At 38.7% G+C, this 25,691-nt stretch overlaps 3 protein-coding genes across 5 annotated transcripts; 2 read left to right on the forward strand and 1 right to left on the reverse strand.

The window, feature by feature from the left end:
* Nucleotides 1–1,667: 1,667 nt before the first annotated feature.
* On the reverse strand, nt 1,668–8,542 carry ddx23 (DEAD (Asp-Glu-Ala-Asp) box polypeptide 23). The gene is made up of 17 exons (XM_039684849.2): nt 8,416–8,542; nt 7,802–7,983; nt 7,603–7,716; nt 6,816–6,903; nt 6,664–6,729; nt 6,443–6,581; nt 6,125–6,258; nt 5,687–5,799; nt 5,374–5,517; nt 4,856–5,081; nt 4,565–4,710; nt 4,292–4,469; nt 3,138–3,380; nt 2,885–3,036; nt 2,682–2,790; nt 2,413–2,587; nt 1,668–2,281 (listed from the first exon to the last, which is right to left on the reverse strand). The coding sequence occupies exons 2-17, from the start codon at nt 7,981–7,983 to the stop codon at nt 2,058–2,060; spliced, it is 2,433 nt and encodes an 810-aa protein (XP_039540783.2). The 5' UTR covers nt 8,416–8,542; the 3' UTR covers nt 1,668–2,057.
* On the forward strand, nt 7,930–15,684 carry birc7 (baculoviral IAP repeat containing 7). Of its 3 annotated transcripts, none has more exons than XM_089124099.1 (8): nt 7,930–8,020; nt 9,998–10,582; nt 11,352–11,451; nt 11,550–11,673; nt 11,761–11,800; nt 12,000–12,212; nt 14,630–14,683; nt 14,855–15,684. In XM_089124099.1, the coding sequence occupies exons 2-8, from the start codon at nt 10,039–10,041 to the stop codon at nt 15,055–15,057; spliced, it is 1,278 nt and encodes a 425-aa protein (XP_088980225.1). In that variant the 5' UTR covers nt 7,930–8,020; nt 9,998–10,038; the 3' UTR covers nt 15,058–15,684. The 3 variants fall into 3 exon arrangements, with proteins under 3 accessions (XP_088980225.1, XP_039540785.2, XP_088980226.1); XM_039684851.2 differs by having other exon boundaries at nt 11,592–11,673; XM_089124100.1 differs by lacking the exon at nt 14,630–14,683.
* Nucleotides 15,685–16,846: 1,162 nt separating this feature from the next.
* gss (glutathione synthetase) lies at nt 16,847–25,581 on the forward strand. Its single transcript, XM_039684835.2, has 13 exons — nt 16,847–17,013; nt 17,903–18,041; nt 18,493–18,638; nt 19,332–19,407; nt 19,582–19,721; nt 19,861–19,977; nt 20,109–20,189; nt 20,445–20,522; nt 21,477–21,546; nt 21,640–21,834; nt 22,359–22,440; nt 22,522–22,711; nt 24,889–25,581. Exons 2-13 carry the CDS (start codon nt 17,913–17,915, stop codon nt 25,010–25,012), a joined length of 1,428 nt encoding a protein of 475 aa, XP_039540769.2. The 5' UTR covers nt 16,847–17,013; nt 17,903–17,912; the 3' UTR covers nt 25,013–25,581.
* Nucleotides 25,582–25,691: the final 110 nt, after the last annotated feature.

Below are 25,691 nucleotides of genomic sequence, written 5' to 3' on the forward strand. Positions count from 1 at the left end.
AGAAGATCGACCATTCCTCTGCCCAGGCAGTGAGGGATCTTACTGCCACCTCTCTCCTCACTGCTTATCAGGCGGAGCTTATGGAGGAGATGGGGAGGCAAATGGATGCTGGGACACCAAACCCAGCGCTCTCGGAAGATATCTTCTGCGGATCTGCATCTTGAAAGCTCAGATTAAGGCCGAAACCCTTTTCGGGGAATTGGTCACTGGGCAACAGCAGTTTGATTTGAGGAAACAGGAGGGCAAGGTTTTCCAAACTTGCCTCCCTCACAAGACCACTGCTGGGCTCCTCAACCAGCACACCCTGGTTTGGACCACCCAGTGGAGTGGTCAGTCAGCTAAGAGAAAAGCCTTCCTTTCGCAGGGGCTGTGAGTTGACACCGGCCAGCAAACCCTCAGGAAGGGAAGAAACAGCAGGCAATTTAATCCATCCTTCTGTTCAGGATGAAGGGATGGGTAACAGCACTGGCAGAGTATCTGTTGCTATCCTCTCTCAAAGAGAGTGGTCAGTTTCTCCTCCTCCTGCCAAGAGTAGGCATTGGACATTGGAATTAATCAAAGATTTCTTATGACCAGTCCAAGTGTGGAGTTGGCACCAGTTCCCCCAATGCCCCACTGAGAAATTCTCCCCCCTCCACCCACTGGGTTACATGGAGGGCAGATTTCAAAAGGACATTTGGTGTGAACATAAACTCATAGCCTGTGTAGCCAGGCAGTGGGCCAAGGGCACAGCATTGGTCTTCTAGTTTCATGTTGGCTTGTGAAATTAAGACAATCGTCTGTTACTTTTGTATAGCAGTGTAATTTAAAGGGTTAGTTCACCCAAAAATGAAAATTAAGTCATTAATTACTCACCCCCATGCTGTACCAACCCCGTAAGACCTTCGTTCGTCTTCGGAACACAAATGAAGATATTTTTGATTAAATTTGAGAGCTGTATAACTACCACATTGGCTCCTAAGGGACTGCCTCTTGACGGCCCAGAAAGTCAATGAAGAAAATGTTTAAATATCCCAAGTGACTACCGTGGCTCAACTATATGTTTATCAAGCGACGCGAATACTTTTTGTGCGAAAAAACAAACAAAAATAACGAGTTTATTCGACTATTTTTTTCTTCCTTGTAGGCCAGAACGAGACTTCCTTATAGATTTCCACGACGCATGCGCGAGATTTGCGATCTGCGTACACCAGCTTACTACTTCAGATCGCAATTCTCGCGCATGCGTCGTGGAAATCTATAAGGAAGTCTCGTTCTGGCCTACAAGGAAGAAAAAAATAGTCGAATAAACTCGTTATTTTTGTTTGTTTTTTCGCACAAAAAGTATTCGCGTCGCTTGATAAACATATAGTTGAGCCACGGTAGTCACTTGGGATATTTAAACATTTTCTTCATTGACTTTTTGGGCCGTCAAGAGGCAGTCCCTTAGGAGCCAATGTGGTAGTTATACAGCTCTCAAATTTAATCAAAAATATCTTCATTTGTGTTCCGAAGACGAACGAAGGTCTTACGGGGTTGGTACAGCATGGGGGTGAGTAATTAATGACTTAATTTTCATTTTTGGGTGAACTAACCCTTTAAGTAACTGGATGTTAGATTATCATCATTGATTTCAATTAATCTGTTATCAAGCCAGAAAAATATAATCAAAAACTTCAAACGACACATTTTTCAGTCTTAAGGACTTTATTATTAATCCAAAGAGCGAATGAACAATTTTACTCATCCTCTGACTGAAATGGGTTATCTACAAATGCATTAATGTATCGGTATTTTTACACAATTTAAAAATCACAAACAATAACACATAATGTGTAAAAAACAAAAGAGGTGTGCTGTTCAACAATTTTACGTTTTACCAACTGTCCATCGGATGGTGTCAAGGGATTTCTCTCTACTGCAGTTTTAGTACAGAGAGTTCTACACTCACGATTTATACATCAGAAAACTGATTTATGATCCCATGTTTGGGTGTCTCTTATGAAGAATCTGGTAAAAAGAAACAGCAGTCACAAGATGCACAAGAGAAAAACAACAACATATGTAAGAGGTCCAGCTCAGGCAAAGATGGTCTCCTCTCTCCTCTTCTTGGTGAGGATAGTGCCGGGCTTGTGCTGGGCTTCTGGGTGATTGGCCAGCTCGGGAGGGCAGGTGGACACGGGGCTTTCCAAGATGGCTTGTTTCAGGTCGTAGAACACAGAAGAGTCTTCTTTGGTCAGGAAGGTCATCGCCATACCACTCTTTCCAGCACGACCCGTTCGGCCAATACGATGGATATAGTCTGAGAAAAGCCAAGTTGAAGATTAATCGAAAGTGAAATGAGAAATAGGAAGTCCCCTGATATAACCATCCGACAGTTCTAAAGGGGAAAAGGTTTAATGGATAAAGTGACAGAAAAGACGTTGGACTCACCCTCAATGTTCTTGGCCATGTCGTAGTTGAGGACCATGGAGACGTCGTGGATGTCGATACCTCTGCCTGCCACATCTGTGGCCACCAGGATGTCCTTAGCTCCGGCCTTCAGGTTGGACAGGGCGAACTCTCTCTGTTCCTGACCTTTACCACCATGAAGTGTACAAGCATTGTACTGCAGAACAGAGGAAAAGAAAGATCGAGAGAGTTACTGAGTGAAAGTTCTCTTTATAAAGAATTACAGACAGTAATAAACACTGTGTACTCACTCCCATCTTCTCCAGAGACTTAGCCAGCACATCACAACCCTTCTTTTGGTTAACGAAGATGATGATGGGCGGCTCGAAACCACTTCCCAAAACTTCCAGCAGCTTCTTCCTGTTAACCACACAAGAACATTTGGAGTAACAGGTTGAGTAAATTTCTGATGACAACTTCCACTTGAATATGAGGGGTTACAGTTAACACTGACCTCTTTTCACCCTCGGACATAAGGATGACCTTCTGCTCCACTCTCTCGTGAGGTTTGCCGGCAGAGCCGATGTACACCACCGCAGGCCGCCGGAGGTAACTCCTGGCCAAACGCTCCACTGCGGGAGGCATAGTGGCCGTGAACATGACCGTCTGAAAAACACAAGAGAGGACGTGCAATAACAAGAAATCAAAAGGAGGGGAAAAAAGGACTTGTAACTTCATTTCATAATCCGTGACTCAGTATCTGTTACCTGTCTGTATTTGTGTTTGCCCTCCAAAAAGTTCTGCATCATTTTTTCGGGGTCCTCTGCATCATCTGTGTCAGGCTTCTGATTAGTCACAGGAATGTATTCCAGAATCTTCTGGACGTCGGGTTCAAAACCCATGTCAATCATTCTGTCGGCTTCATCCAGTACCACATATGTGCACCTGCTCAAGACGAGGTAACGGTTTTCCAACACGTCGATCAAACGACCAGGTGTGGCTATGACGATCTGAGAATGAGGAAGCCAAACACATCAGATCTACAACTACAATGAGGTTATCTATTACGAATATAGACATAGACCAGTGTTATTTCACTATCACTAAATATAGAAATACTATGAATCATTTTGATTTAAAGGAGTAGTTCACTTAAAAAAAAAAAAAACTTTTGCTGTTAATTTACTCGCCCCCATGTCAGTCGAAAAGAAATGAAGGTTTTTGATGAACACATTCCAGGATTTTTCTCCATATAATGCACTTTACTGGTAACCAAACGGTTCAAGGTCCAAAAGACAGTTTCAGTGCAAACTGTTCAAAGGGCTTTAAACAATTCCAGATGATGAATAAGGGTCTTATCAAGTGTAACGATCGCTCATTTAAAATAAAATAACAAAGTTTAAGTTTTATAAGTTCAAATGCTCGCTTTGCTCTGTTCTGTGTGACTCTCCTGTTCGAACTCGTTCATCAAAATGAACAAATTTTTTTCCGAGTCATTTGATTCATTCAACGAACTAAATGATTGAATTGACTCAGAAAAGATTTGTTCATTTTAATGAACAAGTTCGAACAGGAGAGTCACACAGAACAGAGCAAAGCGAGCATTTGAACTTATAAAACTTAAACTTTGTTATTTTATTTTAAATGAGCGATCGTTACACTTGATAAGACCCTTATTCATCGTCTGGAATTGTTTAAAGCCTTTGAACAATTAGCAGTTTGTACTGAAACTGTCTTTTGGTCCTTGAACCGTTTGGTTCCCAATGAAGTCCATTATATGGAGAAAAAAAAGAAATAAAGACATGGACATCTTGGATGACATGGGGGGGGTGAGTAAATTATCAGCAAAAGTTGTTGTTTTTTTAAAGTGAACTACGGCACTCCTTTAATAACAACTGATTGGAAGGTCTTTTACTCTCACCTCACAACCCATCCTGAGTTTGAACCCTTGATCCTCTCTGGATATTCCACCAATCACGGCTACTGTCCGGATCCCCAGCGGTTTGCCGAATTTAATGGTCTCCTCCTCGATCTGCTGTGCCAGCTCACGAGTCGGGGCCAGAATTACGGCATACGGTCCCTGATCAGAGTCCTCAATCCTACAGTAAAACACACACACAGGGAAACACATTTGATCCGATTCCTCAGAACATGTGTCGGCATATAAAAGCGCGACAGAGAAACGTGAGCTCACCTGTCAATCTTAGGTAGAGTAGTGATCCAGACCAACAAAGGAATGAGGAAGGCGGCGGTTTTACCGCTACCAGTCTCAGCCACACCAATGATGTCACGGTTCTGTAGACCAATAGGAATGGCCTGCCTCTGGATAGGTGTAGGATCCTGATAAAGAATGAACATTTAAAGAAAACATTTTAAATATATACAAAACACACTTTGGATGGATGCCATATGTAAAGAGCATTTTTGCAGAGCTTGCAAGAGCTTGCATATTTGCAGAACAATAATAATTTGGAAGCACACTGACCTTATAGCCACACTTTTCGATGACCTCCAGAATGTGAGGCGGCAGTAAATACTCCTTCCAGTTGCGGATGGGGTTAGGGATCTTCCCTCCTTTGGTGGTGATGCTGTAGTCCTCTCTGAATATTCTCCAGTCTCTGTCCGTCATCTCATCCAGCTTCTTCTGAGACCAGTGTCGGTCGTCCCAGCGCTGCTTGGCCTCCTTCTTTCGCACCTTCTTCAGCCTCACTCTGTGAAATACAGAAATTAATAGCATATCCATTAAAACAGTGAACATTTAATTATGATCATTTCCATTTGAGGCATTAGCTCTCCCTTGTGTCAGTTACAACCCTGTCATTGTGCTTATGTTTAACAGCAATTTTGTGAAACATTATTAAATTTAACATAACTGTTGTCTATTTAAATATAGTTTCAAATGTAATTTATTCCTGTAATGTAAAAGCTGAATCTTCAGCAGTCTTCAGTGTCACATGATCCTTCAGAAATCATTCTGATATGATGGAAGTGTATGAATCTTACTCCTCTTGCTCCTTCTCTTCAAGGGTCCGTCTCTTCTCCATCAGGTCTCCGTAGAATCGAGACTGGTCTCTCTTCTGCTGTTTGAGGTCGATGCCGGCGATGAAGCCTCGGCCGTACAGCTGAACTTGATGCTTTTCTTTATAGCTAAAAACATAAACAGTCAAACCTGTGTTATTGTGCTCCTCTCTCACATTTACTACATAAATATGTAAATTGGGTGATCTGAGGCAGTCATAATCAAACGCAATGCAGTAAAATAATCTGGACTTTTATGTGAAAAGTTATTATGTGCAGTTATTCATGGCATGCTCACATTGGATTGTAGTCGGTTGATGTGTCTTCAGACGCATCCCACTCGAAGACAAACTTCCTGTCATTCAGATGACGTGTACGCCGCCGTTTCTTCATCCCGCCGAGATAACGCTCCTAAAGAGAAAACAAGTACTGGTTCAACATTCATCCAAGACATATTACCACCTAATGCACAGCAGGGACAGAGGAAAATACAAGGAAAGATGATATTCTGATTGCATAAACTTCTCTAAACATTTGCAAATTAATTTCATTGATTTTTCTGAGGCCAACTTATTCCCAAAGGCATATTTAGTAAAGGATTGCTCAATCTTATCTCTTTTTCTAATGTAAAATCATCAGGCCTAGTTTAAATACTATTGAGATTTCTCTCAACCAAGAAAATGATCTAAAAGCTTGTTTTGTTTTTCTCCAGTGAGGACAGTGTAGAGCTCGTCACCTTAATGGCCTGCAGCTCTTTTCCTTTGTCTTTTTCTTCTCTAATCTTCTGCCGTCCATCATCCTCATCATTCCCGTTGTTCTCTCTTTCCATCCGCTCCCTTCTTTCCCGCCGTTCACGCTCCTGAGGATCCTCTGCAAGTTAGATAAATCAAGATGACGAAAATAAAAAAAGACTGAAAATTACATATAGTCATTAACATTGAGCAGCACATTGGCATGGCCTTTAGAGCTAATAGACAGACCAAGAGCAAGAAACTCCAGTATTAAAAGTTTAAGCAAATTTCTACAGATGCTATTATTTTTTCTAGCCTCTCACCTAGCATCTTTCTGCCAATGTCCTGAAACACTCTTCTTTTCTTCCTCTCGTCCTCCACCTGTCTGCGTCGTTCCTCTGTCTGCTGCTCTCTCCGTTTGATGGCTTCGGCTTCTCGCTCCGCTTTGGACAAGAACTTGGGCTGTAACAGGAGGATATGTTTAGGAAAAACTAAAGAAAAAAAGGAGTGCAGTGATTTATATGAAAATATCATATCTCTTCACCTTAGCCTCTGCCTCTTCTTCAGCTTTCTTCTTTGCAAGCAGCTCTTCAAGAGAGAGAGGCTGCACCTGAAACCAGGCAGACAGATTGCAGACAAATCAGAAAAGTACACAGTATGCAACTTTCAAACTTGAAATGTCTTCTAATAGGCTACCTTCTTTTTCTTCTTCTCTTCTTCCTCATCTTCTTCTTTTTTCACATCCCTCTTTAATTTCGAATCCTTGGATTTCGGGGAAGTGCTCCTGAGAGGAAAAAAGCAAACACCAAGTAGTGAAATACTTACATTATATTATTTATTTTGATATTTAAAATATCTTAACATTGTATACATACAGAGGTTGGACAAAATAATGTACTGAAAAATACCTATTATAATAGGGGTTGATATTTATGGAAGCTTGTTTCCGCCACTGAATATAAATAAATAATTGCGACTTTTTATCTCAAAATTGCGAGATATGAAGGCAGAATTGTGAGAAATAAAGTCGCAATTGTGAGATATAAAGTCAGAATTGCTTGATATATATATATATATATATATATATATATTCTCGATATATGTTTGTGTGTGTGTGTATATGAAGAGTTCAGATGCAAAAGCCTCTATATGCCATTTGAAATTTTCTTTAATGATGATTTTTATCAAACTTGTATATTTAAGTTCAGTAATTTCACTTAAATAACAATGCCATTTAAGTGAAATTACTGAACTTAAATATACAAGTTTGATAAAAATTATCATTAAAGAAGAAAATTTCAAATGGCATTTAGAGGCTTTTGCATCTGAACTCTTCACATATATATATAAATATATATCTAATTCATAACATTAAATGTTATGAATTAGATATGCACGCACACACACACACACTGCAAGCATCTCGATATCCATACTGTTCAGAGGCAGCCCTGAAAAGGTTTGAGGCAAACGTGATTCAAACCTTGATTTCTTGGACCGGTCTTTGTCCCGTCTGTCCCTGTCTCTTTCTCTGTCTTTGCGGTTCCTGTCTCTGTCCTTCTCTCTGTCTCTTTCTTTGTCTTTTAGACGGCGATCTCTAAAAACAGAGAAGAAGAGTTGGCGTTGGATTAATCATGAGTTATCATTCGCATGAGAAGAACAGTATATAGTCCCACACACACCGGTCTACAGATTTGGATCTGCTGCGGGAGCGCTTGCGTTCACGGGACCGGTGCCGTTTGCGGTCTCTGCCGGGAGATCCCTTGCGTTCCCGTTCCCTGGAGCGAGAACGACTGCGCTTACGGGACTCTCGCTCCTTCCCTATGCTCTCCAGGTCCTTCTTCTCAGAGGACTCACCAGCCATCTGGAAAGAAGAGGAAAGCCAGGCCTTGTGATGAGCAGTGACGCATGCTTAAAAGACAAGTTTGACTGATGTCTACAGAGTAACTGGTTGTAAATACAAGACTACATGACATGTATAGCGCTTACATTTTGTTTTATTTAAGGCATTTTAGTCATAATGCATTGTGCAGTCATTACAGCACAGCTAAAATATGTAAGTATATAATTACACGTGATATATATCTAGCGAAGACCAAACGCACGGGAGTTTTAATAATATCGTTTAAGTTTACACTGAAGGCGCTGCAGTGAGCACAGCGATGGCCTGCAACCTTCAATAAACAAAATCTCTAGAAATCAGAAAAAAATACTATAACGGGTAAAACCATGTTATTAACAACATGCTCAACTGTGCTGTTATTAAAAATAGAAAACATTTGATTCAATTACTTACTTTAAGGATCAAAATCAAGGCGCTTGCGAAGCTTGTGCGTTTGGTTTACTAAGCCGCCATTATGCCTGGCGTCAACAGATGACGTACTTCCTGTGATGGATTATGGGAGATGTAGTCAAAAAAGTAATGTCAAAAGATTTGCTATACTTATAATAATAAATGATGTAAAGGAGGATCCTGCTTTTGCATTATTTATTCATTTTGTTTAAAACAATGAAGCAAGGCAATTTTTTTTTACATTTTAAATTATGTAAGACAGTTGTTTATGATGTTGGCTAAGATGTTCACAATTATAGCAGTGGCAGCTGATTGGCATAAAACAGAAGACAAGTGTGGTAACGAATCGGGTCCTCCTCGAAATTGGGGGTCACCAATTAGCACATACAGTAAAAGCCAATTAGGCTTCTTTAGGCACTCTCTTTAGCGCCTGTTTACAATTCCTACAAAATCGTGTCATGATAAATAAATATGAATTTCACTTCACAATCATTTTTAATGTGACAACGTGTTAAATTAAGTGTTATATGTCATAATAAAATAATGTAATGTGGTTTCTTAGTTCTTATAACAACAAAAAAGTTCTAGGCTATTTTGGCAAATGTTAGGCCTAAGGCTATTTCACACCAAAAGTGAAATTATGTAAGCCTCAGGCGGAAGAAATGCACATTTTGGCGCATGCAGCTGAAACAAACCTTTCAACAGTGCTGCAATTCTAAATTCTAAATCTAATCTAAAGTCATTTTTGCTTATGGTTGATTTAGATAATTGAAGGTCAGCAGCAACATAAAGTATGTAATATAGTTAAAATTATATTATAAAATTATATGCGTTTTCATTTTAAGTAATACTGAATGTTTTTGTGCAAGTATGACAATTAGATGCATGTTCACATTTATTCTAAAACACTAGGCCTACCACTCTGAAAAAATACTGGGTTGTTTCAACCCAATTTGGGTCGAATATGGACAAACCCAAATGTTGGGTTAAAAATGCAATTAAAAAATGTACAGTTGAGAGTGAAAGTTAGGTTAAAATTTGAAATTACACTTTTTAACCCAACATTTGGGTTTGTTCATATTTTACCCAAATTTGGGTCCAAACAACCCAGCATTGTTTAGAGTGTATCATGTTTACACAGCGCACACAACACCTCCTCACTTCTCTCAACATAGAAGAGCTGCCAGTCAATAATGTGAAAAAGTAAGTTACTTATTTGAAAAGTTAGATATTTTGTTGTAAATTGAAAAAAAGTAACCTGATTACGTTTGAGTTAGGCTACCCCAACAATGGACATAACATTATTAGCCTAAATAAAAAAAAAATAGTTATTATTAATTATTATTAATTATTTATCAGCTATATTTATAAGCTACGTTTAATAAAAAGGGTCCATTTAAATTTCATGATAATTTCAAAATGTGTAACACATATCTTTCAGGGTTGCCGGTTGGGTTGTTTTTTTACCCATCAACATGTAAAATTTAGAGAAAATCACCATGAAAGGCGTCTGTTGTATATTTTGCTATTCAGGGCTCGGCCACATGGGCAGATCATGTTAACAACTGCTTGCTTTTTCTGGAAGTGTGTTATAGTGAACGGCGTTTCTGAATAGGCTGTATCTGTATGGCCAGCGGAGAGGGGGCTGGAGCTCACTTGGGCAGCCCGTTATGGAAGGCGAGCAGCGGGATGATGAGGGGAGACGGTGGACATGAGGGGGTTCGGCTCGGGATGCGCAGTGAGGAGGAAAGACTCCAGACTTTCACCAACTGGCCAAGAGATGCGCCCGTGAGCCCCGCTGAGCTGGCCCGGGCTGGCTTTCACTATCTGGGATACGGGGACACGGTGCAGTGCTTCTTCTGTGATGGGGTCCTGAGGCACTGGGTTCACGGAGACACCCCGTGGGGGGAGCACGAGAGGCACTTCCCCACGTGCGGCTTGATGATGGGCAGGGATGTGGGCAATGTTCCGCTGGGCTCGTCCGACTCTGTGGATGGGCAGCTGTTGAGTCAACTTCAGCGGCTGACCGTGGACGAGCAGGTGCAGTCCGGCCAGGCGGTCTACCCGGAGATGGAGTCCGAGGACACCAGGTTGTCCAGTTACCACAACTGGCCCACAGGAGCATCTGTGCAGCCCGACGCGCTGGCGCGAGCTGGCTTCTTCTTTACAGGTCCGTCTCAGACTAAAGGGACCACTTTGTTCGTTGAGAAATTAAACTGAAATGAAATTTCACATGAAAATTACGAGTGTATATATGCCGTTTCGATTCGGATTCAAACTTACTTCTGTTTTCTGCGCTTTCGGTCACGCGCACGGCAGTCATGCGCGCTGTGAATGAAGGGAATGAACTAGAGAGCCCGCGAGCGCAGTGCAGTGAAGCGCGTGCCGCTCATTATTCTGAAAGCAATAGGCCCAGTGTTTCTGCATATTCCTTATACAAATCATGCATTCAAAATTGCAATATCTGTGCATTGTGTTAAAGGGATAGTTCACCACTAAAATTGAACTCTGTCATCAGTACTCACCCTCAAGTTTTTCCAAACCTGTATGAGTATTTCATGTTGAACACAAAAGAAGATATTTTGAAGAATGCAAAAACAAAATAGGGGGCACATAGTAGGGTCCATCAACTGTCTGGTTATGTTACCCATATTCTTCAAAATATCTTATTTTGTGTTCAACATGAAATACTCATACAGGTTTGGAATAACCTGAGGGAGAGTAAATGATTTTTCAGAGTTTAAGCATGTTCATATGTTTATATTAGATTCTCTTCAAAATTCTCAACATGTTGACCACTTTAAATTTATTACTGATAAAGAACATTTAGTTGGAACTCGGTAAATGGCAAAGGTGATGATTTTAGCCCATTTTATATATTTTACTCTCTTAACATAGTGTTTTTAGTAGATGGTAATAAGTGATTGTCGTTTTCTTAGGTCATGGTGACAATGTGAAGTGTTTCTTCTGTGATGGTGGTCTGAGGAACTGGGAACCAGGTGATGACCCCTGGGAGGAACACGCCAAATGGTTTCCTCGGTGAGTGCTGGATTATTTCTCTTTTATTTCTACTTTTCTCACATTAAAATAACGTACTAAAGAGGCATTACAAATGAATGATGTTTTATTGATTTTAGTGCATCATCGTTATTAATTTGGTCTATCATGTGCTTCCAAAGATGTGACTATTTGCTTCAATCCAGAGGACGGGAATATGTGAGCAATATCCAGCAGTCTTACTTTAGCATGAATGAGAGAATGGTGAGTAATAATGATGCATCTAACCATTAGTTTATGGTAAATGAGCCATGATTGCCATGGACTTTAAATGTTTTATTTGTTTTAAAGGGTGGATCTCTGTCATCAACTGCAGGAAACATTACATCAGGTGAGTCACGCCATCAGGGCAGGGGTTTTCAAATGTTTAAATGCCATAAGGACCCCCGAATATGATGATCCTGCTAGGTATAATGGCAGTCAATGTGTTCAAAAACAATTGAATTTCAATTGAATTTTGTTATAATTAAAAAAGCAGGCATGAGCAAACCTACTAAATCTACTAGGCGTGTCTGTGTTCCTGCTGGCAGAGGTGTTGGGTGGGCAGAGTTCAGTGGCGGCGGCCATGTTGTCTCCGGTGGTGCAGGCGGTGCTGCAGATGGGCTTCCAGCGCTCACTAGTGGAGAGTCTGGTACAGTCACGCTTCTTACTGACCGGCTCACACTACACCTCAGTGTCTGACCTGGTGACCGACGTCCTGCAGGCCGAGGAGGAGGAGAGGCAGACCGGGGAGCCCAGACCAGGTGTTTACAAACTCACCCCATTCAAAACAGAACATAACCGAAAAGAAGTTAACAGAATGTTTACATTACTTAAAGGCATAGTTCATCTCCCAAAATGAAAAATTCAGTCATTAATTTCTATTTACCCTGGTGTTGTTACAATGTCACATGCCATTCATTCTTTTTGGACCACAAAAGGAGAACTAAATAAGAAATTCAGCTTGCAGATGTGCATATAATGGCAGTGAAGCTCACAGGGAACGTTCTCAGAGCGCTCTGGCAAGGTTCAGTAATGTTAGTAGAGCACTGAGATTTAAGAGCGTTTAAAGATCCTTTATGAAACACTTTTTTTCTGAAACGTCAGATGTTTGATCATTTTCAGATCATTTTTTGAATGTTAGTACTTGTTTCTGACCATTCCGAGAACATTTAAAAGGAACATAATGTTTTCTCTAAAATTTACATAACCAATGGAATAAAATAAAATAAAAAAACTGCCCGTTATGAACATTCTATGGAAGCTTGTTTACGCCACATAATTAAAAATAAAAAAGGTAATTGCCACTTTTTATCTCACAATTGCAAGTTTTACATCTTGCAATTCTGACTTTATTTCTCACAATTGCGAGATATAAAGTCAGAATTGCGAGATATAAAGTCAGAATTGCGTGATATACAGTAAAGTCAGAATTGCAAGATGTAAAGTCAAAATTGCAAGATATAAAGTCAAAATTGCAAGATATGAAGTCAGAATTGCGAGATATAAAGTCAGAATTGCGAGATATAAAGTCAGAATTGCGTGATATACAGTAAAGTCAGAATTGCAAGATGTAAAGTCAAAATTGCAAGATATAAAGTCAAAATTGCAAGATATGAAGTCAGAATTGCGAGATATAAAGTCAGAATTGCAAGATATAAAGTCAGAATTGCGAAATATAAAGTCAGAATTACGAGATATAAAGTCAGAATTGCGAGATATAAAGTCAGAATTGCGAGATATAAAGTCAGAATTGCGAGATATAAAGTCAGAATTGCGAGAAATAAAGTCAAAATTGCAAGATATGAAGTCAGAATTGCGAGATCTAAAGTCAGAATTGCGAGATATAAAGTCAGAATTGCGAGATATAAAGTCAGAATTGCAAGATATGAAGTCAGAATTGCGTGATATAAAGTCAGAATTGCGAGATATAAAGTCAGAATTGTGAGATATAAAGTCAAAATTGTGAGATATAAAGTCAAAATTGCAAGATATGAAGTCAGAATTGCGTGATATAAAGTCAGAATTGTGAGATATAAAGTCAGAATTGTGAGATATAAAGTCAGAATTGTGAGATATAAAGTCAAAATTGCAAGATATGAAGTCAGAATTGCGTGATATAAAGTCAGAATTGCGAGATATAAAGTCAGAATTGTGAGATATAAAGTCAGAATTGCGAGATATAAAGTCAGAATTGCGTGATATAAAGTCAGAATTGTGAGATATAAAGTCAGAATTGCGTGATATAAAGTCAGAATTGCGAGATATAAAGTCAGAATTGCGTGATATAAAGTCAGAATTGCGTGATATAAAGTCAGAATTGCGAGATATAAAGTCAGAATTGCGTGATATAAAGTCAGAATTGCGAGATATAAAGTCAGAATTGCGTGATATAAAGTCAGAATTGCGTGATATAAGATATTCTGGGGGGAAAAAGTTAAATCCTTTTTTTCTTTAGGATTGGCCTGATATCTCACAATTCTGAGAAAAGATGTCAGAATTTTGAGATATAAACTCGCAATTCGGAGAAATAAATTCAGAATTGTGAGATAAAAAGTCTCAAATTCTTTTTTTCTCGCAATTGCGACTTTATATCTCGCAATTGTGACTTTATTTCTCCGAATTGTGACTTTATATCTCGCAATTGCGACTTTATTTCTCACAATTCTGTCTTCATATCTCGCAATTGTGAGATAAGAAGTCACAATTATTTTTTTTTTATTTTTTATTCAGTGGCGGAAGTAAAATGGGCTTCCATAAAATGACAGAATAAAAAAATGTTATTGCGTGGACTAGTACTTTAATGTAACCATCAGTAGTGTGCAAGGTAGGTTTCTTCAAGAGTCTTGGAGACGTCGCCTTCTGGATATATTCTGTCTCAGTTTTTCTGTTTCTTCATGTAATCACAGACAGACTCAATGATGGTGAGATCTGATCATATCGGCTGTATTCAGACTCCTAATCTCACTGGATTAATGGCAAAAGTAATGTTTGATAAAGTAAACTGATATTTCTCACTGACACACTACAGAGAAAGATATAAAAAACTGTCTTAAAACCATTTTTTTGGGTGAAAATACTAATGTGCATATGACTTTTGCATATTACTGTAATGTTTTGTTGATTAAATAATGATGTGTGCCGTTCCCTCCTCTAACGTGTGGATGGTTTGTTCCCTCAGAGATGGTGGAGAGTCCGAGAACGTCAAGAACGCCGGTCTCAGTCAGGGAGAAAGGTCCATATTAACATGCTCTCATTGCACTTAACACGTGTGTTTGTGTGTGTGTGTGTGTGTGTATGTTCTTCTTCTCGCTATCTAGCCTCTGGGATGGAACAGATCGTACAATCACTCATCTTGATTGACCCAGGTTGAGTTGACATGTCAGTGTGTTTGTGTGTTTTTCAGTGCGATCCGATCTGAGTCCAGAGGAACAGCTGAGACAGCTTCAGGAAGAGAGGACCTGTAAGGTGTGCATGGACAAACTCGTCTCCATGGTCTTCATCCCCTGTGGTCATCTGGTCGTCTGCACCGACTGCGCAGCCAGTCTGCGCCACTGCCCCATATGCAGGGCGGTCATTCGGGGAAGTGTGCGTGCATTCATGTCCTGAAGCGCAAACACATTGTGTTATTATTAGCAAGAACCGTACTGCATAGTCTTTTAAAGAATATGTAATGCTGAAAAATACTATATGGTGTAATCAGCTTCCAAATCAGCATCAGTGTTCTTTAAAAAGACGTAAAGTTTGATATTTGTCTATACATTAAATCTGCAGGGCTCTAAAAGCTCGCTTTACATCCAAAGTTGCAATATAAAAATATAAACGTTTTTCAGAATAGCTTAGTATTTGTTTTTTCCCTTGATTGAATGACCACCTCACTTTATCTATGAGAACATCTGACTATCTGCACAAAAATGTACTTATCTACAAAAAAAGTGCAGGATCTTAATGATTTCATGTAGTTGAAATCCTAAAACCTGTTCATTTTCAGGTTTAAATTGGATTTTAAATCTTTCAGATCCCACTGTACATTAAAATGTTTTACATGCTTCTAATTTCTGCACAACAGGTTGATTTTGTGTCATGCCAAAGTAAACAGCTTTTTGAGAATCTTTTTTTAATCTTAAAAAAATATAAAATGGAATTTAGAGATCATATTGTATAATAATCTTATTTTATTATCTGTGTATAACAGATTGCACTTATATTTTCATGAATAAAAATGATTTGCAATGCCTTCTTTGTCTAAGCTCTGCTTCTGTTAAACATTACTCATAGGGTGACCCAGCAGTTGTGAAGTACCAGCACTGTAAAAAAAATATTGTTGGTTTAACTTAAAAAAATGAAGTAACCTGGTTGCCTTAAAATTTTAAGTTCATTGAAATGGAAAAAGTGAGTTAATACAATGGAGATTGATTCATTAGAAATTCAAGATATGATGTTATATGAACTACATAAATTATTTAAGTTGATTTGACAAAAGAAAAAAATGTTGTGATTATAAATCATGAAAGTGTTTAGATATCTCAGCTCACTTTAGTCCTCGAAACTGACACTTCGGATGAGTTGAGTCCCTCTATTTTTTTTTTCTTTTTATTTATTTATTTTTTTTTTTTTTAAGTGTTTTGAGCTCCTTAAGTCTATTTGTTCTCCCTTGTCGTGGGATCAGTGCAGAGGATGTCTTTTTGGATGATGTGCGGGAGGTGTGAATCTTGGTTTGTAATACATTAATATTTATATTGTACATTTTGAGATTGTCATACGCTCTTTCTTTGTTGGATTTCTTTATGTGTATGTTGTCTTTGATGTCTGTATTGTTCTTGTTCTACTCTGTTTGTTTTTGATATGGACCCATTGGTCTGAAATAAAGAGTAAATAAAAAAAATAAATAAATAAATTGTTTGTTGTAATAAGTAAAAGTTCAATTAAAAAAAAATAAAAATAAAATAAAATAAAAAAAGTCCACGAAACTCGTAGACCACACGCCCCCTGCTGGTCAAACTGATGTAAATGCAACAAAAGCTTTATTTATTTATTTATTTTTTACAAAAACCTTTCTTGAAAGTGTAAGCTATTAAATACAATCTACGAACCATCAAATAGTGTCTGTGTAATATATATTTGTACCGCGCTCCAAAACACTGAAAGCCATATCAACGAAGGCTTCATGAAACTGTATTTTAGTGTCCAGTTCCTTACAGCACGTTCAAAAAGAAAGAACGACAACGCTTCGGTATGATGCTGAAACATAAAATGAGCAAGCTGCCTTTAAAAATCATTGAAGAAGAAGAAGAAGAAGAAGCTTCTGTATGAATATCTTTTTGTATGATTGAAGTGCTGCGCGCGCACGTGGACACAGCGGCGTCATCAGCCTTCTGTTCACTGATTGGATACTGTTATTGCACGAGCCGAACAGCGCTACAGTTAGCAGCAGTACGACTGAAACACTTTCACATGATTGTCAGTCTGTTCTCAGGTGAACTGAGCCTAAATATTATTCAGACCCGCTGTAAACAAGGAGCTTCAGTGCCACAGGAGTGACCAAACAGAGTCCGCGAACATCAGGTATGCCACAACTCAACGGACAGTCAGCTACACCTCGAGCTAGTGTTGACATTCAATGTGTCTGTCTGTTTGTAACGTTAATAGTTGAGTGCAGTTGTGCCGTGTCATGATGAGTACAGGTTTGTGATCATTGCATCACTGGAGCAGCGGGTTATATTGTGTAAGACAAGTTACCATGTCGTTCATTCATCTGAGAGTCTCTTTAAGATCTGCCTCCCGTAAAGACACTTCCCTTTTTAGTACAAAGTCTCTGAGTAGTGGAAGTTTAATAATCGATTCATTGACAAATAAAGCGTCAAAACTGTGTTTTTATAAATCTTTTCAAAACTGATGTAAGACTAATTCTTGAGTAAAGAACAATGTTTAAACAAGTTTCAGTTGTTAAATAACATTTCAAAGTGTTTAAATGAATTGTTTGACTTTTGCTATATATCTTTGTATAGTAATAATTGACAAAAATAGTGAAAAACTTACCTCAGATGAAGAAGATCTCGCGCAAGTAGTAAAATATTATGGGCGTGTTGTTCAGCGTGACAAAAAATGACGTATTATTGATGTGCGCATGCGCAGTAAGCCTTGGTAGGACAATCTGACGGGTAGGATGGAATGTCAGAACACCTGTACAACCAAATAGTTGTGTATACTGTAGCTGTATCACCTGACGTGGAAAGTGTACCAACCTAGTACTCATACTTGAAATTAGCATTTTTTTTTTTTTTACCAGTAATTCATATTAAATATATTCATATTATCAAATTATTTTAAAAGAAAATAACGCACTTCGACACAAAAATATGCATGTCATTGACCCATGAACAAAAATACAAATTTCTTTGGCAAATCATTGGCATGAATAATGACTAATGTGTTTCATTCTGATTGATTGTAGATTCTCTGCTATGTCTGTCAAACTGGAGGATGTCCTGAAAGATGAAAACCTGATCAAAAATATAGAAGAGATCGCAAAAGACACAGCACTTTTACATGGGGTGTTGATGCGGACCAAAGAAACGCCAAACTCTCCTGAAGTAAGAGCGCGCCATTGTTTCATGTGGATGGAAGAAATGTCATTTAGACATCTACATGCACTGTTCATCCAAGCTGCAAAATCCCACAGAGGGCAGTTTTGCATTGCATATCAAGCTAAAGTAAATAAATGCAACTCATGCCACTATAAAGACTGCGACCGGAGACCTAACCCAGATCTAACCAAGTCTCCTAGATAGCCAATTATTCCATAAATACAGGCAAAGTTGATTTCAAATGACCACACTAACTGGCATCTTGTCACAGAGTTTGCAGTTGATTCACAGTCACGTCTGGAATTCTGTTTGTCCTGTGGTCGTGTTTTGTTTCTGGATTATGGAGAGTTAGTTCTGCCCCGTTGAGTGGATACTGAGCAGAAACCCCTCGCTCAGAGAATCAGGAGTGACTCTGCTGGTGTCCATTCATGCCATATAAATGTGTGTTTGTTGACAGGTGGTGAGTTATGCACCGATCACGTTGTTTCCCACACCGGTGCCCACAGCGCTCTTTCATCAGGCACTGGCAGTACAGACACATTTTAACCGGTTGGTGGACCGGGTGAGCCAGGATCCCACCTTTCTAGAAGAAACTCTGGCCAGGTATCATACAATCGCTCTATTGTTGGGTTTAGCAAATTTTTTTATTTTGTGAGTTGATAAATCTAATAATTAATTCAGTCTAAAAAAATCGCAATAAATAAATCAATAAAGAATAAAGAATATCAATAAAGAGAATAGCAATAAAGAAATCAAAATAAAACACTAAAACATAAAAAACATTTTTATGTACCTGCATTTCATGCATTACTGACGTGAGAGAATCGTCATAAATGTAAATGTGTTGAAGTACCCTGTAAGACTGGGATACCTTCTAATACCTTTTTGAACTCCCTGAGCACCCTGGACAATTTGTCTCTTTTGAACTATCCCTTTAATTGGAATCAAATTACTTTGCCACACGGAAAAGACATTAACACGCAGTAAACCTTCACCCGCTTATCGAAACTGTCACTGGACAGATTGGGCAGGCTTTACACCCTCCGTAAAGTAAATTTTAAAACAAAAATTAGTTTAATATCTTATTGAGTATCCTTTTTCTTATTGACATATTTTTTTAGGCTACATTTTAATGGTGTGATTAAAATAAATGTAATATATTTGTTAACATGTTATCCTGTCCGATCTTAATATGATTGTTTTATTTTATTTTTTAAACCTGTCAGTGTTTTGCAATTCCATCTCGTGCCACTAGAGGCATCTTATGTCATATAATATGTTTTTCTTCTTCGACAGCACTATCAAAGTTGACGATTTTACAGCCAGACTTTTCAGCATATACAAACAAGTTCAACAGGAACATCTACCTCAGGTATAATCCTTTTTTTTTTTAAATTAATTTTACACATTTGAAACATTTACTTCACGGTTCATGTTCTTTTATACATTTAGTACAGCACACTTCATATAAAAATAATATTAATAACCTAATTGCATATGTTCTTTAGATACTTTTATTTAAACTATAGCTCATGTCTTCCCCAAGTCAATAGTGCTGGGCCTGAATCGCTCCGATTACATGTTGGACCACAGACCAGACGGCGGGACGTCTCTAAAGCAGATTGAAATCAACACTATTGCTGCAAGTTTTGGCGGTCTTGCCTCACGGACACCAGATGTCCATCGGTACGTCTGAGCAAAACGGTCAATTGAAACTCCGAACAGCTCTAAAAAGAGGAGATTGTGTATTAAAATGATGCACTGGTTTATTACTGAGTGATGTTTATCGTCAGTGCTGTGATCCACTGTTTCTCAATCCCGTAAGACACGTTCTGAAGGTCGCAAACCTGCCAGAGGAGTGTGATCGTATTCTCGACAACAACCCAGCAGCAGGTCTGGCGAGAGGTTTGGCCGAGGCCTGGCAACTCTATGGATCTGAGAGGTGTGTGTTAAACTTTCTGCCTTGAGTTGGACAAACAGAAAGCGTGGGGTTGGTGAGACTTTTCAGTGTTGTTGAATCAAGTCTCTTCTGCTTACCGAGGCTGTTTTATTTGCAACTGATGTCTTTTACAGGGCTGTGGTCATGTTTCTGGTCGAGAATGTTCAGAGGAATATTTATGACCATCGATATGTAGAGAATGAGCTGTGGAAAAGGTACAGTATGTAGTCTGATAGTCTTGCTATAATCAGTTATTTTACATACATAATTACTATTAGTGTAACTAACTACTACTGTATATAACTACATTAGTAAGTACTGAGTAGCAGTCGTGATAAACGTGTATGTATTGTATATACATAGTCCACTGCCTGTTAATAATAATACATGTTAATTAGTGGTGTTTGCGAAGCAAAGCATCTTTTATATGGGCAAAAGTGATGATCTGTTGTGTTAACTTAATTGTACAGAAATATTCCTGTAATAAGAAGACAGTTTGAAGATGTTTGCAGAACTGGATCTCTGGATCAGAGCAAGAGGCTCTTTGTGTGAGTGATTCTGATTCAATATTATACATTTCTCATCTGTCCAACACATTAATATTAGCATTGTTGAATACTTGAGAGCAATGTTTAGTCAACACTTGGGGTGAAACACTGACATAATATCGCAATACAAAAATGCAATATGTATCGTGGAGAGTGACCATATGTATTGTGTATAGTTCACCCAAAATATATTTTTTAAGAGTTTTAGTGTCAGTACTAAATTAAACTACTATATATAATGTATAATAATGCAATGTGGGAATATTTATGGCTCCTGATAATGCCAAATGTCTCATGCTACCAGTTAAAAGTGGCCTACATTATTTAAAATTTATCTAGTGAGTGACTGAGTGCAAGTATTCGTCTAAAATAACTTATATTTTTAAAAACAAATATTTTTGTGTCAATATTGTCCTGTGCATTGGGTTAGCAGCTCCAAGTCCAAGCCTATTCATTTACACCCACAATGCAACACCAAATTTAGCATTAAATCAACAGTGCATTTTTTTGTTAACCTTTTATCATGTCTTGGAGTATCGCAATAATATTGTATCGAAATTAGGGCTGTCAAACGCTTAATCGCATCCAAAATAAAAGTTTGTGTTTACGTAATATACAGTATGTGGGTGCACTGTGTATAATTATTTTATATATATAAATACACACACATGCTTGTATATATTTAAGAAATATTTTCATGTATATGGATTTATATTATATATAAATATCAATATTTTATATATAAATAATTTTATATCTTAAACATGCATGCATGTGTGTGTATTTATATTCAAAATAATTATATACAGTACACCCACATACTGTATATTACGTAAACACAAACTTTTATTTTGGATGCGATTAATATTGACAGCCCTAATCGAAATACCTAGTCAACTTCAAGATTGAAATTGTGTCAACTGACAACCTTTTTTTTTTTTTCAATTCCTGCAGAGATGGCCGTGAGATAGCCATTGTTTACTTCCGTAACGGATACATGCCCCAAAACTACTCCTCAGAGCGGGTGAGGACATTATAGGCTTTATTTTCCTCTTAGAAATGTATATGGTGTGATCCGTTTTGAGTGTCGAGTGTGAATCAAACCCGTATGTTTTAGAGCTGGGAGGCCCGTCTGATGATGGAGCGCTCCCTGGCGGTGAAGTGTCCCGACATCAGTACCCATCTCGCTGGAACTAAGAAGGTGCAGCAGGAATTGGCCCGGCCGGGGGTTCTGGAGCGCTTCTTCCCTGACGAACCCGAAGCAGTTGCTCAGATCCGGGCCACTTTCGCTGGGCTGTACACCCTGGACATGGTAGAGGAGCAACACTGAATCCTGCTCAAGTAGTCAGACCCAATGATCAGATCCAACTCTAATGAAGCACTTATACAGTAGTCAATGAATCAACAGAACACTCAAAGTAGTGTTGTCAAAAATACTGAAATTTAAAAATGACAATACCAGCATTTCTCATTTTGAGCGCTGTCGAACTAATTCTTAATCACCCCTGGGCAATGTTTTGCTACGGTCAACATATGTGTCTCTGATTGGCCATTGTGTTGACATGTTTAACATAGATGTCTGTGATTGGCTATAAAGATCAATCACTTTCATATTAGAGCACACACAATTTGTACGCCCACTGCAACGCTCGTATCTGCTACTCGTTGGCTGTTTTCGGCTGATTGTGGACCAAAAGTTTATTTTGATTATAATGATATGCTAACCTTGTTGGGAACTAAACTTTTTGAAAGTTTGAAAGTCAGAAGCAGGTTTGAACACCACTGTTGACTACTTTTATGAAACCGATTTTAAATGGTAGACCTGTCTTTCCGCAGGGAGAAGACGGTGATAAAACGGTAGCAATGGCTTTGGCCAATCCAGATCAGTATGTGCTGAAACCTCAGAGGGAGGGAGGAGGTGAGTATTCACAAGTCATGTCCGGTGTACTCGCTCACATATACATCACAAACACTTGCTCAGAGGTTTCCTATATCGCAGGCAACAACATTTACGGCAGTGAGATCTGTGAGGTGCTGAAGAACATGAAGAACTCCAGTGAGAGGACAGCCTACATCCTGATGGACAAGATCCAGCCCATCCCGGTCCAGAACTACCTGCTCCGGTCCGGAGCTCCTCTGAGACTGAACTCCTGTCTGAGCGAACTGGGCACGTTCGGAGCGTATGTCAGGTGGGAATCAGTGCTTCCACAAAACATATACATCTTAAAAACACAGGCCCCTATCATATACCTGACGCAATGCAGCGCCAGGCGCGACGCAAGTGTGTTTCATGATAGTTAATGAACGCGTTCATATTTTTGGCGAACGTGAACTGAATGTACTGTGTTACTGCCTGATGAACGCTACCGTGAATGCGTTCTGATGTCTGTGAACGCACGCTCTCTCAGTTTAACTTCGTACAATATTCTATAGAGCCGGGCGAAAACCCGGCTAAAACACACTTAATATGTAACGAAAAAACACCCAATCTGGCAACACCAGCCACTAGTGTCACGGCCGCCGTCGACAAAGCAGTGAGTGAGGAGGCGTCGTATGGTCATTTAAAAGAGTTTTATGACGAGGTCGGTGAGGATGGGAAAAATCGTACATTTCTGTGCAATCCGCCCATCTATAAAATAATCGTTGTCTGTGTTTGTATATGGGCTGTGACAATAATATTAATAAAAAAAAAGGCTTCCAACATGGGAAAAAAGAACTATGAATGAACTAGTTCATTTTTTGAAGTATGAACTATGACCTGAACTAGTGCATTTTAAAATGTGTGAACTGAACTTTGAACTAGTTCATGTAGAAAGTAAACTTTCCCAACACTGGTGTTTTACTTGTTTCAGCCCGGCGCATTGCTGGCGCGTTGCTGTTTTGAGGACACTTTGTCCCATAGATCAATGGTTCCCAACCTTTTTTTTTGTGTGGGACCCCTTTTTCTCAAGAAAATATTTTCCCCCTTCACATTTAATGATATTATCGCTATTGTAAGCTTGCAACAAGGATGACAAAATATATTTTTTTCAAACAAACAGTATGTTTTCTATAACCAGATATGTTTATGCACAAATAATAGCCTATAATACTGAAAATACAATAACAAAAAGTCAGTAAATCAGTAGGCCCTTTGTATTTTAAAAACATAAGCCTAGAGAAGCCTATATATTGGCCCTGATTTGAAATGCAAAAACAAAAATATTCACAATGGTGTGTAGGTAAAAAAAAGAAAGAATATAGCGAGGGCTTGGAGCCAGAGGGGCGTAAGTGGCTTTTAATAAACTTTACAGGAGAGACAAAACAAAATTTTGACCACACTTCAATCACCTGTATTATTAACCTTAAACCACAAACATTGCAACCACAGGCATACTTACATGAATGAGTATTTAAGTAAAAAAATGTATGGCATATTAACACAATGAACATGTTCTAAAACATAAAAAAAAAAAATCAAATACGTCAGATAAGCCTTTTTGTTGCTTTATTGAATATAGTTAGATCTCTCATAGGTATTTTGGCACCATTGGATAGAGCTCATCGAGACCTTTATTTTGATATGAAGAACTCATATTCGCCCAAAATGCCACTTACGCCCCTCTGGCTCCAAGCCCTCGCCTATCTGGGGCCTTTATCAATGTGAGGCTTTATTTTTTACGCTTTTGTCGCAATAGCGAGCATTAATAAACTTGAGTTTATTAACAAAATAATCCATCTTTCAGAAGAACATTGTAGCTGGTACTACTTCTTTCTGTGCAAGTCTATGACGAGTCACGCAGGTACTGGGCTACTCCTCAGCGGCAGCGACCCAAACCAGTGTAAAATAGTCCCAATGTAAACACGTATTATAGGTGTACCATAGTGGTTCAGGATAAGACAAAAACACGGATTGATGGATTCATGATGAACTCGCTCATTATATACATTTAGTACATTTTGAACAGAAAAAAGTTAAGGACTTTTATTTAATGCTCAGTGCTCAAAACTTTTCATAATATGACTCGACCCCCCAACAGAGCTCACTGAGGCCCCCTTGTGGGCCGAGACCCCCCCCCTGTTGGGAACTGATGCCATATGGTCTTGCCCTCACACACGAGCAGATCCGTTTCCTCACTGAAAGAAGTGTTTAGTTTTTTCTCTTGCAAATTCCACCATTTAAATTGCGAATCTGCCATGGCACCAGCACAACTGGCTTTTAAAGGGAATGGGAGATGAGACTCTGATTTTTATTGCACGTTACGCCCAACACACACCCATTACAAATTAAGAGAATAGGGACAACCCTTTTAGACCATTTGCTTAGATCGTTAAAATAGGGCACACAGTGTCACAGCAAATCACTGCATCTTTTTCACACACGCAGGAAAGGCAAAGACGTGGTGTTTAATGAATGTGTGGGCCACCTGCTGAGGACCAAGAGCTCTGAGCACGCCGATGGGGGCGTCGCTGCGGGAGTAGCAGTGCTGGATAACCCACTGCTGGTCTGAACTACAGCACCACACACTGGACCGGAGGAGAATCGCGTACCACTGACTTCCCATGATTCCTTGTCTGTCGGGCATCTGTTTTTATCTGAGATTAGTGTGGAATATTCCCTTAAGATGACTTAAGGGAATTAAGTTATGACTGAACCGCTGATTTTGTGTACATGTTTAATACCTTATTCAAGGATTCATTTGTTGGGAGTGTGTGAGTTGTCAGTTGTTTTATAAAATAGGTTTTTTAATGACGTTTTTTTTTTTCAGTTACGTAAATTGGTAACTGATTTTATTAAACCACACTGGTAACTTTCCATTGTAACCAACATTTATGGTCAAACAATCATAGTAGTTGATGATAATGATTATGATCATGATAGTCTCAGTTAAAACTGAATTGCAGCACAACTGTTTTCAACATTGACGATAAGACGACATGTTTCTTGAGCAGAAAATCTGGATGTTAGAAGGATAATGTGACGCAAATCCATGTATCATTCATTCAGTCGTTTTTTTTGTATTTCATATTGAAAGTAGAAAAATGAGAAAATGGTTCCTTTTTCGTTTTTATATAATAATAATAATATATATATATATATATATATATATATATATATATATATATAAAAACTTGATTTTTTTGTTCTGAGGTAGGAAAATGAATAAACAACTTGCATATTCGATTTCT

Source organism: Pimephales promelas, chromosome 20, assembly GCF_988280905.1.
Source record: "Pimephales promelas chromosome 20, fPimPro1.hap1.1, whole genome shotgun sequence".
Lineage (NCBI taxonomy): Eukaryota > Metazoa > Chordata > Actinopteri > Cypriniformes > Leuciscidae > Pimephales > Pimephales promelas.

Coding starts and splice junctions, on each gene's coding strand:
- ddx23 (XM_039684849.2), bottom strand. CDS start 7,983: ATGGCTGGTGAGTCCTCTGAGAAGAAGGACCTGGAGAGCATAGGGAAG. Junction 4,470..4,564: donor ACTCTACCTAAGATTGACAG/GTGAGCTCACGT, acceptor GTTTTACTGTAG/GATTGAGGACTCTGATCAGG. Junction 2,588..2,681: donor AGTCTCTGGAGAAGATGGGA/GTGAGTACACAG, acceptor TCTGTTCTGCAG/TACAATGCTTGTACACTTCA.
- birc7 (XM_089124099.1), top strand. CDS start 10,039: ATGGCCAGCGGAGAGGGGGCTGGAGCTCACTTGGGCAGCCCGTTATGG. Junction 11,674..11,760: donor TTAGCATGAATGAGAGAATG/GTGAGTAATAAT, acceptor TTTGTTTTAAAG/GGTGGATCTCTGTCATCAAC. Junction 14,684..14,854: donor GGTCTCAGTCAGGGAGAAAG/GTCCATATTAAC, acceptor TGTGTTTTTCAG/TGCGATCCGATCTGAGTCCA.
- gss (XM_039684835.2), top strand. CDS start 17,913: ATGTCTGTCAAACTGGAGGATGTCCTGAAAGATGAAAACCTGATCAAA. Junction 21,835..22,358: donor GGCTGTACACCCTGGACATG/GTAGAGGAGCAA, acceptor GTCTTTCCGCAG/GGAGAAGACGGTGATAAAAC. Junction 22,441..22,521: donor ACCTCAGAGGGAGGGAGGAG/GTGAGTATTCAC, acceptor CCTATATCGCAG/GCAACAACATTTACGGCAGT.